Source organism: Strongylocentrotus purpuratus, unplaced genomic scaffold (genome assembly GCF_000002235.5).
Source record: "Strongylocentrotus purpuratus isolate Spur 01 unplaced genomic scaffold, Spur_5.0 spur5_contig_107, whole genome shotgun sequence".
In the NCBI taxonomy this organism is placed as follows: Eukaryota; Metazoa; Echinodermata; class Echinoidea; order Camarodonta; family Strongylocentrotidae; genus Strongylocentrotus; species Strongylocentrotus purpuratus.
The window spans coordinates 17,374-32,290 of NW_022144753.1; the positions used below are offsets into that span (position 1 = coordinate 17,374).

General features: G+C 39.3%; 1 protein-coding gene across 1 annotated transcript; it reads left to right on the forward strand.

Moving 5' to 3' along the window:
- Nucleotides 1-753: 753 nt before the first annotated feature.
- On the forward strand, nucleotides 754-12,172 carry LOC115926724 (coiled-coil domain-containing protein 77-like). The gene is made up of 5 exons (XM_030992212.1): nucleotides 754-825; nucleotides 5,511-5,737; nucleotides 7,291-7,510; nucleotides 10,901-11,053; nucleotides 12,026-12,172. The coding sequence occupies exons 1-5, from the start codon at nucleotides 754-756 to the stop codon at nucleotides 12,170-12,172; spliced, it is 819 nt and encodes a 272-aa protein (XP_030848072.1).
- The last annotated feature ends 2,745 nt before the right edge of the window (nucleotides 12,173-14,917 follow it).

Sequence of the window (14,917 nt, forward strand, 5' to 3'; positions counted from 1 at the left end):
CCATTCCCAGACTATGAAAACTGTGTGAATGATGTGTGATTTGAACAATTGGTCCACACACTGTGACAGGTTCACACTGTGAACGGCCACTGTGTGAACACACTGTGGACTCTTTGTGATTTTGTCAGTGTTGGTCCACATTTAGAGCACACTGTGAACACACTGTGACAGGTTCAGACTGTGAACCGTCACTGTGTGATAACACTGTGAACTCACCGTGATAATTTCACAGTGCTGGTCCACTGAGAACACTGTGAAAACACTGTGACATTTTCACATTGTAAACCGCCACTGTGCGAACACACGGTGGACTCGCCGTGACTTTAAATTACATTGAAACAAAATTCTATGTTGAGAATTGCTGCTGTCGCACCAGAATCTTTCGATATTTTTTTGAAAAATGTTTATATTTATTTAAAAACATTCTTTTTTTATGCATCTTGAAATTGCGTTACCCTCACGGTTAATTTTTGTCAGTTGTGGAATGTTGTATCGACATACATACATGTTATATTTCGAAGTGCAAACATCGTGTCAGGAAAAATAATAACTTGTTGCCTTTTTACAGAAACATATATCAAAAGCCGCGAGTTTGTGTGCATGCATGCCAAAACAGTGACGCCAACCAATCATATGACGCGTAATTTGCAACAGCATCCTAGGTTGTAACGCGCTGGCCAATCAGAGTACGCTCTTTGAATTTACAATCGCGCGCCAGGCCTGACGACCGTTGACCTTGCTTCGCCAACCGCCATGACAGTACTGCTGCATGTGTCATGTGTGTTCCAGCAACGTGCAATCGCCGTCGTTTTACTGAAATATCAGGTAAGATTTTGCCATGAAACTTCGTTGTTATTGTTATGATGTGTCTTAGACAAACCTGGATTTAATTCGCAGCATTTTTCTGATTAATTTCATTCGATTTCTCCGCTAAACGATAGACAAAATATTGACACATGTACACGTACTGTACATGTACACACACAGAATCACGCACGCAGTAGGCTATAAATGTATGCACCATACACAACAGACGGGTGCCTCGAAAGGGTTCGTGTCATTTGAAATGCTGTGGAGTCTGGGTACAGTGCGGACATAGTACATCATACATGTACATGTATTTCTCGTCATTTTTTCTGCAAGTAGCCTACTGCATGTAGCACTATATTGTGCCTAAAGTTTAATAGTAAGTAAAGACTAAAGTTCTTGTTTTTTAATCTGGAAGCTTAGACATGTTAGAGTCCAGTATGTGGCAAAACAGTTGCGGCAGGGCTATACGCAAGCACATGTTAACTTTTCCTCGACACTATCCTGACTAGCCCTACATCCAAACATGACCCAAACTTATGGACATTTCTAAGTACTGCTGTAGAAGTATAATTATTTACGTTGTGGCTATCGTTACGGCAGCTGTGACGTGACTTTCAACTAGCATGACTGCTAAGTGCTATCGTTACAGAACTGACTGGTTCTCTGCATAATAGCATTCAACGTCCGATCTTGAAGAATATTGGGCATCTGTAAATCTGATATTCGTTTGCATTGTTTTTTACAAGGCCGTAACAGTAGTAATGATTACAAATAATACATGAAGTATTTGAAAATGGCGTTACAGCTGTCGTAACGATAGCCACTTTGATAATATTATAACAACTTGCGTTTACGTTTGTTTTGTTTGGTTTACCCATGCTTACAGTCTGCCTTTATCTTTTTTTCCTGATGCCTTGATCTTTATCTGTTGTGGATTTGTTTAAACTTGTACCACCATGTTTACATCCTTCTTGTCATGTTTGATCTTGAGAATAAGAGATTTTTTTTTCTCATCCAAGACCAATGGGCTCATGACCAAGTGATTGAAGACAGTTCATCAATGATGGCCAGAGTCAGAGTGGAACCTGAAGACAGCAGGTGACGGGACAAATATGTCTTTTCAATTAAAACAGGTACATATACATGTACATGTATTTAAGTCTGTCAGATTTAAACATTTTTGCAGATTGTTCTGGTTTTAATGTAAATTCTGAACCCCCTCAAAAAAAATATACTGGTGTAATGTTCGCCTGTAAAATAAATTGTTGCTGTGACACACACAGGATCTGCCCCTATGTTTCGTGTGAAAAGGAAAAGGACATTAGCAGGCCAGGCACGGCACGCTAAAAGCACTTTTGGAGACAATCGAGTTGAAAGTTTTGTGCTGCCATTTTTTGATTAAAAATCACTTGTAATTGAAATTTTGAAGGATGACATTTGTCGATAATTAGAATAATTTTGGACATTTTTAGGTCAAAATATTACTTATTTGTAAAGACATTTCAAAGTTAATGCTAAAGTCTTTTTACCGGGAACTTCCCATTCCTTAAACGTGCGCTTCAGCTGCATGTGAAATCCTTACGTCCTTTTGACGGGAACAAAATTGGCCTTGCGTACATAGGTATTACATAAACATCCTTTTGCCGGGCAGTAATATATTAAAAATCCTCCTTCCATCCTTTGTTTACTGTTAATTACGTCAAATGACGTAGCTCCTCAAGACAATATATATATCAAATGACACATATTCCCAAGCTCTATTGATTATCCGAAACATCTGAATTTGACCTTTGACCCATTTCTTGCCCTTACGACCTTCTTCCAGGCCCCCGACTGGGGATTGTTTTGAATTAATACAAAATAAATTATAAGTATGTTTGATTTGTCTTTTATAGCGAGTATCCAAGAAGCTTCAGAATGGCAAGGTGATGGATGTTGCTGGTTGCTGATTGTTGCATCTCCTGCCAAGTTTGCGCCAGAAAGGAGACGTGATGGAGGGACATGCCTGGGACCCATTCACCTTCATCTTAAGTCTTACCGTTGTACGGTCATTACTTAAAATACAGGCAGTATCAAATATTTTAATACACGTATCTGAATAATTGATCAATGTTCTCTTCTAGGGTGACTGTTATTTTTCCATAAGTGTTCAACAGGGAAAAGTTCTCAAGTTATGGAAACTCAACTACTGTCTTTAAGGTAGAATGGACCATTTTCCTTTACATGTTTGAAATGTTTCATTTGAAGCAACAGAAGTGCTTACGAATCTAAAGATTGGAACTGAAAATCAATCTCATAAAGTTTTAGTTCAGTGAATGCTTTATTTAGGGGAGAACACATTTTCTTGATCTTGATTTAGTCAAAGTTTGTTAATGCATGAGTGCCTAATTCTCGCTCAGCCACCAAACCGATGACTAATGGCAACGAAACTAATGTTTTGCAAATGCAACCCCAAAACAAGTTTGGGTCGGGTCAGGTTGTTCATTTCAGTAGGGTCGGTGTTGGTTTTGCATTTGCGATTTTCAGGTCAGTTATTGTACAAAGCCAAAATAATTGGGGGAAAAACCCAGAAACAGTTCGGATATTCGCACGGTTCAGTCATTTTATTGCAGAGTCTTTGTGCTGGTACAACAAACTGTGGTTTATAGTCTATCGTGTGCTGTTAGTATTCACTGTACCTTATGGTTCGTTACAATTATTTATACATGTATTTAAACCAAGTTCAAAATTTACGCAATAAATATTTCTTTGAAACATGCATAATGGAAACTTTCTGTTGTGAACTGTATTTAATTGTGATCTCTATTATGGTCACCCTGTGCGGACACTGTGATCACTATATGGTCACACTGTGCGCACACTGTGATCACTATATGGTCACACTGTGTGGACACTGTGATCTCTATGTGGTCACACTGTGTGGACACTGTGATCTCTATATGGTCACACTGTGTGGACACTGTGATCACTATATGGTCACACTGTGCGCACACTGTGATCACTCTATGGTCACCTGTGTGGACACTGTGATCTCTATATGGTCACACTGTGCGGACACTATTATTACTATATGGTCACACTGTGTGGACACTGTGATCACTATATGGTCACACTGTGCGCACACTGTGATCACTATATGGTCGCACTGTGTGGACACTGTGATCACTACATGGTCACCCTGTGCGGACACTATGATTACTATATGGTCACACTGTGCGGACACTGTGATCACTATATGGTCACACTGTGTGGACACTGTGATCACTATATGGTCACACTGTGTGGACACTGTGAACACTATATGGTCACACTGTGCAGACACTGTGATCACTATATGGTCACACTGTGTGTACACTATGATCTCTATATGGTCACACTGTGCAGACACTGTGATCACTATATGGTCACTGTGTGGACACTGTGATCTCTATATGGTCACACTGTGCGGACACTGTGATCACTATATGGTCACTCTGTGTGGACACTGTGATCACTATATGGTCACACTGTGCAGACACTGTGATCACTATATGGTCACACTGTGTGTACACTATGATCTCTATATGGTCACACTGTGCGGACGCTGTGATCACTATATGGTCACACTGTGCAGGCACTGTGATCTCTAAATTGTCACACAGTGTGGACACTGTGATCTCTATATGTTCACATAGTGTGCACACAGTGTGAACACTATGAACTCTATATGTTCACATAGTGTGCACACATTGTGAACACTGTGATCTCTATATGCGCACACTGTGAAAACTCTGTGTTCACACTGTCATGACACTATGAATTTGTTCCAAATTCACAGTGTCGCACACAGAGAACACAGTGTGATCACAGTGTGACCACTGAGTGGTATACACCATATGTACACTATGTGAACACACTGTGTTCACACAGTCATGACACTATGAATTGTTCCAAATTCACAGTGTCACACACAGAGAACACGGTGTGATCACAGTGTGACCATACAGTGTATACACCGTATGGACACTATGTGAACACACTGTGTTCACACAGAAGTTCCACACTGTGGTGACTGGGGGGAATTTCATAAGGGGGTACATGGCAGCGGGCATCGCATTAACTATTTATAAGGTCTATGGGATTTTAATTTTTTTTTAAGCATTAATATGGTTAAGGTTTGTGACTCATGATCAGAGGGTCAGGGGTCCGAATCTAGTTGCCGGTTATATGTGTGTCCTTGGGCAAGCCACTTCACCCCCACTTGCCTCTCTCCACCCAGGAGTATAAATAGGTACCGATATTAGCTGGGAAGTAACCTGCAATGGACTGGCATCCTATCCAGGGGGGATAAAAAAATATCCTCGGTCGTTTCATGCCTTTGAAACCGGAGATGTATTGGCTAATGACAGACTTTACTTACTTTCATAGTATTAATAGTAAATATATATATCTGTTGCAGCTTTTGGTAGGTGTGTTGATAATTCCTTGATCAGCTGATGAAATTACCTGTAGTTACTCCCCTGAGAAGTGAGTTTGGCAAAAAAGCCGCCTCATCATACCATGAACTTTCCAAGATTAGTTACATACGTTATCCCAGTAAAGTTGCTTCAATCACGATAATTGATCAGATCATCTCCAAAATGGTGGTTTCTTTTGTCCGAGTCTGTACCAGCAGGTTGATCCTGTTACCATCCATCAATATTTTCCAATCCTCATTTCAGTCCAACAGCGCCCAGCCCAAAGCTGTCCATCCTGATTCAGACCAGCAGCAGGCAGAGCCAGAGAGTCTGTTGCTACAGATTGAAGCTCTACAATCTCAGATGAAGGAACAAGCTGAGCTATCTAGAGAGCGGACGGAAGCCTTGCTGGAGGATCGTAGGGTCAGGATGGAAGAGATGCAGACTGTGATTGAGAGAGATCGCTCCAAGATTCACTCCCTCAATGAAAAGTAGGAACTCCCTTCATTGATTCCTTATAATCTTAAATGAACTTGACAAAGGTGCCCAGTGGCATAGCTAATGATAGGGGAGGAGGATGAGGGGCATGGACCCCTCTGCTCAAAGACTGCCTCCTACTAGAAACTGAGGTCCCTTTAGGGCCCTCCAGCAACTTGGACCCCAGTTACATCCTTGAAGGTACCAATAAAGATAAATGCACATGTGTGCAGTTTGGACAACGGGCAGGGGTTTCAAATAGATTATATTACCTGGTGTTTGTGTTGTTGCATGAATTGGCAAAACATTTCTAAATATGTGGAGTGCCCTGGCCTCATGGTCTGGAGCATTGAACTCGTTGTCTGTGGGTAATTCTACAGGTTGTGGGTTCGAGTCCAGCCTGGGGTTATGGTGCATGTTCCCTTTGGCAAGACACTTTGTCACTCATTGCTTCGCCCCACCCAGGAGTAAATGGGTACCTGTGAGAACAGAGATCGCAATTGTGATTGATTTTAGCTACCTTGCGTCGAAATGACTACACCGAGCTGTATGGGCTTTATTCAGGAGTCGACTATATTAAATTGAAAGCGAGGTAAAATCTTCATATTTGGAACTTGCAAAGAGAAATTAAAGCAGTGACATAAAATTAATTACAAATTAATACCAGTCTGCTTTAATGAAAATTTAAATTTGTTGTTAAACATACCCTAATGTTTTTAAGCCACATTTAAAATAAAAATTGAAAGTGAGGCTAGAATGCAAAAATAGTCTGGCACCATCCTATTCAATAGTTTATAAAATACTGTCAGGGAACATGACTAAAATGACTTCCTCGTGAATAAAAATCCATATTCCACAGGAAGCTGAGATTGTATTTGCAATGTTTCATTGGCCCAATGATCAGGGGTAATAATAATGTAAAGCACTTTGATCTTAGTTATTTTAGAAACCACAGTCTTTCCACACTAGTATATTGGCAACACATCTTGCCAAAATAACATGGAGGCATATGCAGTGTGTGCTTGCTGAAATTACATGAGTCAATTGACTAATAAAACCAAATTAGGTTTTGTCCATCACCGATGTATAAACACTGTATTCTCAGTGTGTTTCCTCCCGAGTGAAAGTTGGAAAAAAATCACTCCGGTGGGACTCGAACCCACGACCTCCTGCTTTCTATTGCAGATGTCTTACCATCTTATGAATAGTTAATGTAGTACCCGCTGCTATGTACATCAGATTCGAACCAGCCAACTGATCCCGTTAGCTCGGTGGTCAAGTGGTAAGACATCTGCACTAGAAAGCAGGAGGGTCATGGGTTTGACCGGAGTGATTTTTTTCAACTTTCACTCGGGAGGTAACACAGAGAGTATACAGTGTTTATATGTCGGTGAAGGGCAAAACCTAATTTGATTTACATCACCCCGACGCAAAATGAAATGAAATCTTATGAATGACTAATAAGACACTTACCGTTCTTTAAACAAAAGTAGAATGTGTATCCTTTATTCAGCTACCTTGTTCAACCATCATACATCACTTGTCATGGACATTCTTCTGTTAATAGGTTACATCGTACACAGCAGATGTTGTATGACAGCACTAAGGACTATCTAGAGCTGAAGTATGAAGGACGATCTCAGGAGCGAGTCTGGATGGCAGAGAAGGACCGTCTACTACAGGAGCTGGATCGATGTAAGGAACAACTAGATGTCTCCAAAGATGACGTCTTAGTCATCTCAGATCATGCACTGGAAGAGAGACAAACACAGAACTTGGAAATTGAGGTGGGCATTATAGAGAAGCTTCCTGCACAAAGAAATCATTTCAAGTTAAATACAATACAATAATGATCATTTTCAAGCAAATTCGTTTGAATTGCTTTAAAAAAAGAACTAACTTTTCCATTCAGAAATCATTTTTTTTTCAAAAGTTAGCAAAACAAAAGAATCTTGTTACAAAGTCACAACTGAATGGCCCCCTCAAAAGCTGCAATCAAACTATTGGGGTAATCGCACATAAGGAGCATTTTGGACTTTGGCAGATCTACTTTATTCAGTGTTGTACAAATGATACTGAATGATTGCAACGTGGTGGTTTTAGTCTGACGATCTCTTCCATGCAAAATCTTGAGGAAGGCGAGGAGAGCATAGAAGACAAATTTCACCGGCAGTTGTTGTACGAAAAAGACGGCAGGCCTAATGCCAAACTTTTTCCAGTTCCACCTACCATGCGTTAGTGGACTTGTTGTCTTGGACTTTTTCCTTGACTTTCTCCGTGTCTCAAGTAAGATGTGAATTTCTTTAATTACGAGTCAGAAACTCCAACCCTAATTCGGGCTTTTTAATCTTATGGAAACACTGAACATTTTTCACATCGTAAAATTTCATTTGGATCTACATGTACATGTAAAAGAAAAAAAGGAGGCGATGTCCAGAAATTGAACACGAAGTTTATTGTACATATAGTACGTATGTGTACTTGCGGCGCAGCCCAGATTTCGGACACAGAATTTTGGCCGGCCTATTTTCAGATTTTTTCCCCATAGGCCAGTTTCATCCCTGTATGGTCTGTGACTTGAAACATAGATGAGTTTGTGAACAGAACGGGACAAAAAAAACACAGAACCGGGCCTGCGGATCTCGATTTCAAATAAAAGTTGCTGAATCATGTTGCTGAATCATGTTTTGAATTGGGCCTGAATTGAGACACATTCTCATTGAGCCGATTGCAGCTACGCGGTGTCATGCACTGATACGATGAATTAAGGCAACTGCGCGCACGTTTGCATCGTGTCAACGCTTGTGCGTGCTTCGCCAAATAAAAAAGCGAACTACTAACAGAAATTTCCAACGATGCGTCTGAAGACCTTCTTTTGTTGATTTCTTCAAAATGACAGCATGTCAGAAAGAATAATTTCAGAGAGAATTTAGTACTGTCAACCAACCAAGTATGTTTTTCAACGATAATTACATCAGTTACTTTTTGGATAGCTGCAAATGATGGACTGTAGCTTAAAATGACTAGAGACTTAACTTACTGTACAGAATGTACACTGCTGGGTGCGTCCATTTTTGTGCACAAACCTATGGAGAGCTCAGAATTTTTTACTGCTTTTGGGCAATTCCACGGTAACGGAAGGACGTTTTCGCTCATTAAACAAAATTTCAAATGTGCCTATCACAGCCACTGTTATTAGTTACAGCAAGCAAATGTCACAATGGTATTGCTATAATGCTACCTTCAATTTCCACACTTTTGGGGGGCATGCATACCTCTCGTTAATGAATTATGAATATTAATGAGGTCGGTAACGGAAGGACGGTAAAACGGACGAGGGTTTTCCAACTTACACGCGTTTTGCATAAACTCTGTGAATTTTATGGGGCAATTATATTTCAAAGGTAGGAAATGGAATCCCTGCGGCTTTATCTATACTATACCACCTTTCATTTGACTTTAAGTGTTTCGGTGATATAATTACAATGTCTTAAGTGGATTATAATTTGGTAGCGGAAGGACGGTAACGGAAGGACAAAAGGTTTACTCAATTATAGCATGAATAAAATGTGAATTTACACTAATTATACAAGTGAAATAAATTGCTGAAATGTGTAACTGAATGTGAAATCAACAATATGCAGACCTGGCATAAATAATTATACCCAAGAAACTATTGAGATAAAGATAGAAGCCTGCTAATTAATGATAACAAATGAAAAATGAAAACAACCAAAACACATAATTCACGAACACAAGACAACTACAGAAATGGACTTCAAACCCATCACCTTAATCCTTAAAAGTTTTAAATACACAGTATTTGAGCACTTGAGTATATTGGTTACATGTTCACCAACAACTTTTAATAATAACACCAGTAGGTTCAGTGGTTTACCTAAAGGGTGGGGGGGGGGGGGGGCAGGGGCGACCAGCTTACATGTACATTAAAAACATCTACAGGTAGAACTGATGGCTTCAGAATCATTGTGCTTTAAAAAATGTTTTAGGTGTTGCTTTTAATTGAACTCTAAATTCAGTGTTTGAAATCAAATTTTAATGATTTAGAGTATTAACAATAATTATCTTATAAACATCCAGCCTGAAGTTGTTAACTTAATTTGTCAAAAATTGCACCTCACATGTCTTACACATGTAAATTGTATGAAAGTGCCCAATAGCACTGGTACTTTCTGCCATCTCATTTTTTACTTAATTTGCTTCTGGAATGGCTTCACAGAAATTGTATCTTTCTCTATTGTCCATGAATGGTGATAGCAGCAACTTAATGATTTGATTTTCTGCAACAACTCCATACATGTATGAGTACCGGTACATTGTCATACATGTACATTGTACATGTACATGTTATACATATGCCTGTGCCATCCTTTGTAATGAACACCTTGCCCTGCTCATACCAGCTTTGTGAAGGTGGGTCACATGAATGTCCTTTCAATGCGCATTATACATGCATGTAGTTGCAGTGATTTTCATTTTTCAAACATGAGCACAAATGTCGTTACATTTGATAAAAATAACATTTGTCCTTCCGTTACCGTCCTTCCGTTACCAATTTGGTAACGGAAGGACGGGATTTAATTAATTGTAATTAAAAAACGATACGTACAGCAGTGTCAGTTATAATGTCATATTGAAGGCCTACCTAAACTTGCTTTGCACAATAACTTTCATTGCATTCATACTGCAAGTTTTGAAAATAAATTAAAAATATGTATTTTTTCGGTAACGGAAGGACATTTTCGAAGGCTGAAATATTAGAAGTCACTGAAGCGAAACAAATTACGCAAAACGTAAAAAAAAAGGTCCAGTCAGTTTTTCATGACCTATACTTTCTCATGACAGAAACTGATGGCATGAGTACATATTTGTGTGTGTGTATTGGTAGAATACTGTCATATCACTATTTATCACATTTTTAGGATTAAAACAGGATTATTATGTAATCCTATTTTGTTGGTACCAAAATGTATCAAAAATAGAATTCCGACTTCAAATTCCCTTCAGTGGATTGTTCTGATTGCTATCGAAAAGTGAACAAAATAAACTCTGATATTCAAACAGTACCAACTGCTCATGCAAAGTTTAAGCCATTTCTGATCTATTGCCGAAACCTGTTTCTAGTACCATTCATTCTTGTGGTTATTTATCCACAGGATAAGACGGAAAAGCTTGCTAAGCGTTTACACCTGATGAACCAGCGGTATGAGGCCATGGAGAAGCGACGGAATCTGGAGATAGAAGGTTTCAAGAATGATACCCGAATCTTGAGAAACCAACTCAAGGATGTTGAGAAGCAACTCTACAAGGTGGAGTATTGTCTGTTCATGTCAGTCATGTTGTTAGTTTGCATTTGTCCGTTGCTGTTTTCTACTTTCCTATGTTGGTCAGCTATAGTGCAGTTCATGCAGATCGTGGTGCGGACACTGCGAACAAGTACCCCAAAGGCTGGGTCATGCTTAGCCCCATATGTGGCCATTTTACTGGACTACCTCCATAAATAAAGGCCACACTTCCACCATGTACAAAAACATGTCGAACTTTTATATTTGTTTTATATAACTGACACATAGATCCTTGTCATTTGATATTTGAACTTTTATTTCAATATAAAATTGGTTGAAAATGTATTTTTCTCTTCCAAACCACCCCTTCACGAAAATGTTTGAACCCAACGCTGGCTACGTGCAATGCTAAACGCGCACACCAGCATGCATTTGCATACAACTGCGTCATGGAACAAGAATGATCCTAACTGTTCAATAGTATTTCCCATTCCCCATAGGCGAATGGGACTTTTTGAGCCCCGGCGTGAATGGGAGCAATAACGAATGCCACATGATGTGAGTTCCACCAATCAAATGACAACGATCTGTATGTCGATTATATAAAGTAAAATGGTGCATTCCATGAAACGTGCTCTTGACTAAATCAAGAAGCAGATTCTGTTAGTGAGATGTTATGTCATCTTAGTCCATAATGATGTTGTCACTGAAATCAAGATTGCAAGGACATCATTGCAGGGATGTAGTCGAGTCCATCACTAGTCCCTGCAAGTCCACCACAAGTCCTCCAACACCAATTTAACTCACAAGCTATTCAAATGAGCTTTGACAAAGGCATCCAGTGTATCTTGTGCCTGGACTTGTGATGGACTCACGAATTACTTGTGTCTGGACTTGTGGTGGACTTGTGAATGGAATCAACTACATCCCTAGCCCTGGATCATTGTCAGTGCTTTGTAATGTAAACCCTTCTTGTTTTGTTGCCATGCTGAACAGGTGACAGTGGGTGTTGGGGAAGATGGTGATATGTTCATGCTGCATAATATTCATCAGACAGCTAAGAGATCAAAGAAGATGCAGAGTGAGCTACATCAACTCAAGGCTCTGATCTATGGCGTGGAAACAGACCTCAGGAATCTCTAGTAATACACACAATCACCCCTCACTGTGTCTCCACATTTGATCAAATGACTTATAACTTTGGGAAGCCTCATTCTCTGTTTGAAGATGCATAGGATCTTGTGATATTTGTGCCTTTTGGGTTTTTTTTTTTGAAGCAAAAACAAAATTGCTCCAAATCTTAAGTTAGATCCATAACAACTTACCTGTTGAAGTTATAGCTGAGTGGATACTGTACATCTTGAGAATACAGGGAAACCTTATCAAACTTTCAATCAAATTGGACATAGGACTTCGTTGCTATTGTCTTTCCCACAAAGGCCTATGCATAAACATTTTATTGTGCCAAGTGAATAGAAAAAGTGAACCTTTTTGCCACCCTGGGTCAAAAATCTGATATTCACAAGAACAGTGCATGTATGTCTGATGTTATTAATAATTGACTTGTCTGACAACTTAAGATTAGAAACAGTTGGAGGAGATCCTATAAATCCACCGATGCTAGCATGCTGATAGTTCAGCTGCTGTATTCGCTGTTCTTGTGAACGATTTCAAACATTTAGAGAAAAAGGCTCCTTTTTGTTCATGTGCTACGTGAGAACTGATGTCACTTTGTCACTTTAGTACGAATGGCCGGTTGTTCTGCGTAGAATAGTAACAGTACTAACATAACAATGCCCACATGTACAGTTACTTTGGTTACTTAAAACTGGAGAGAGTTTGTTGTATTTGTTATCTCACAGGAACCTTGACATGAAAAGGCTCCATTATATTGTGGGGGCAATGTATACTGCCAAAATAGTCAATGTTTTGAAATTGAATCTGTTTAAAATGGAGGCAATAACTACTGAAATTGCATGCCAGTATGTTCAGATGTTATTGAAGTAATGCTTGTGCAGCTCACATATGGGTTTACTGCGCACAGCAAAGACTTCTCAAATGCGATACTTTGGGTACACTATGGTAAGGCCCAAGGAGGACACAAAGTGGACATCGCTTTTCTGCTGTCAGAAGAGCAGATAACAGAAGTATGGCCATTTTCCGACAATACATTTTTCATTTTGTAACTTTGTGATGTGGAAGCTCTTTAAGGGGGAACGCCTAAAAAACCCTGTTAACCTACACTCAAAGAAAAATGAAACGGTGCTTATTTTTCTCAGAAGCACCGTTTCATTTTCCTTTTAACCAAAAGCAGAATACAAATGGTAGTTACCAAAGGTTCGTTTTGCTTTTCTGGTTCTAAGAAATGAGAAAAGCAAAAAACAAAAATATACATTTTGGGTAGCACAAAAGCAGGAAATGGAAACGTCAGAAACGGTTTGATCTGATTTTTGAACAAGAGAAAAGCAGATCTCCACTTTTTCTCCCTCCAGCAAGGGAGGAAAAGCAAAATCTGCATTTCAGGTAGCATAAAAGCACTACAGTGGATTTTATTAAACAGTAAATTCTGCATTTATGGTAGCACAAAGGCGGGAAAGCAGAACAAAATGAACCATTCAAAAAATACTCAATCTGCTATTCTGACAGCAGAAACGCAGATGTCCACGTTTTGTCCTCGATGACTACATGAACAGTCCTGTTCATTTCAGAATGGTAAATAGTGCCCTCTTCTCACCATCTAGTTTGCAAGTTGTCCTTCAATACCCATTTGTTGTTCCAAACATTTGTGTCAAGCTTGTTATTCCAATTAACTATGCACAAAAAGTACATGTATTGGGGTCATGTCCTGCATGTTGTTCTAATGTAGGAGAGATGTACAAAGTAGTGTATGCAATGAAGTCACATGTATTCTACCATACAATCTTATATTGGTGTCCAATATCAATAGGTCTCATTCAAATGACGTCATTTCCTACAGACCAGCCACATGCATCAACATTTTGAGCATCAACTGAATAACGCACATCGGCTGTGTCGTATTTCAAACACATTTCAAGCAAGAAGCGCGTGTGTTTGGAACATTTTTAACACTGCGCAATGCGTGCTTGATTGCGTAAAATAAGCAATCAAGAGATGACCGTCATTGAGTGAGCCCTATTGATATGCTTGGCAGTAAGGATTGAACAGAGAGATTATTTTATGCAACTGTTAATATCTTTTGGAATTTTTGCAGTGAAATACTTTTTAAAATAAGTTGGCTATTTTAAGGACTTTATTTTTATGGTGAAGGATTTTGGAATTAAATGTAGAATATTAAAAGGATCTATGCAAGCTTTCAGAACAAATTTGTGATTGGCATTCAAGCGCTTTATTTTGTGTGTTCCATGAGTGTGAGTGGGTTTAACAATTCATCTTCCAGCACACTTCATGCACAGTTACGTGCACGCTGTCGTCACGTTTCAGCTTTCATCTACCACATACGTACGTGCAGCAAGCGTCTTGCGTTGTGTGGTGCAGTGTGGCCCATTATGGGATAATAACACTGTTGTTGCCATCAGGCATGCAATTTTTCCTTGGATCTGCTGATTCCTTCTTTCTTTTTCTTCTCATGAATGCCATTACAATTTTTGAAAAATACTGTACAAAGGCTTGTGTGGTTTGGAATTTCCTCCTTTTCTTGTAAATTTTGAGTTGCATGCCTGTTTCATGTATCAACCTATCAGTATAAGAATTCAAATTTGGTTGAAGATAAGCACATATGTACAACATACATGTCTGTTAGTTTGTTACACACAGTGCCACCGTGTTGAATGTTTTGACCAATCAGAAATCACTAATAGAAGCCACAGTTGAGCCAATACCAGCATGTATGCACGAGGGGGGGGGGGG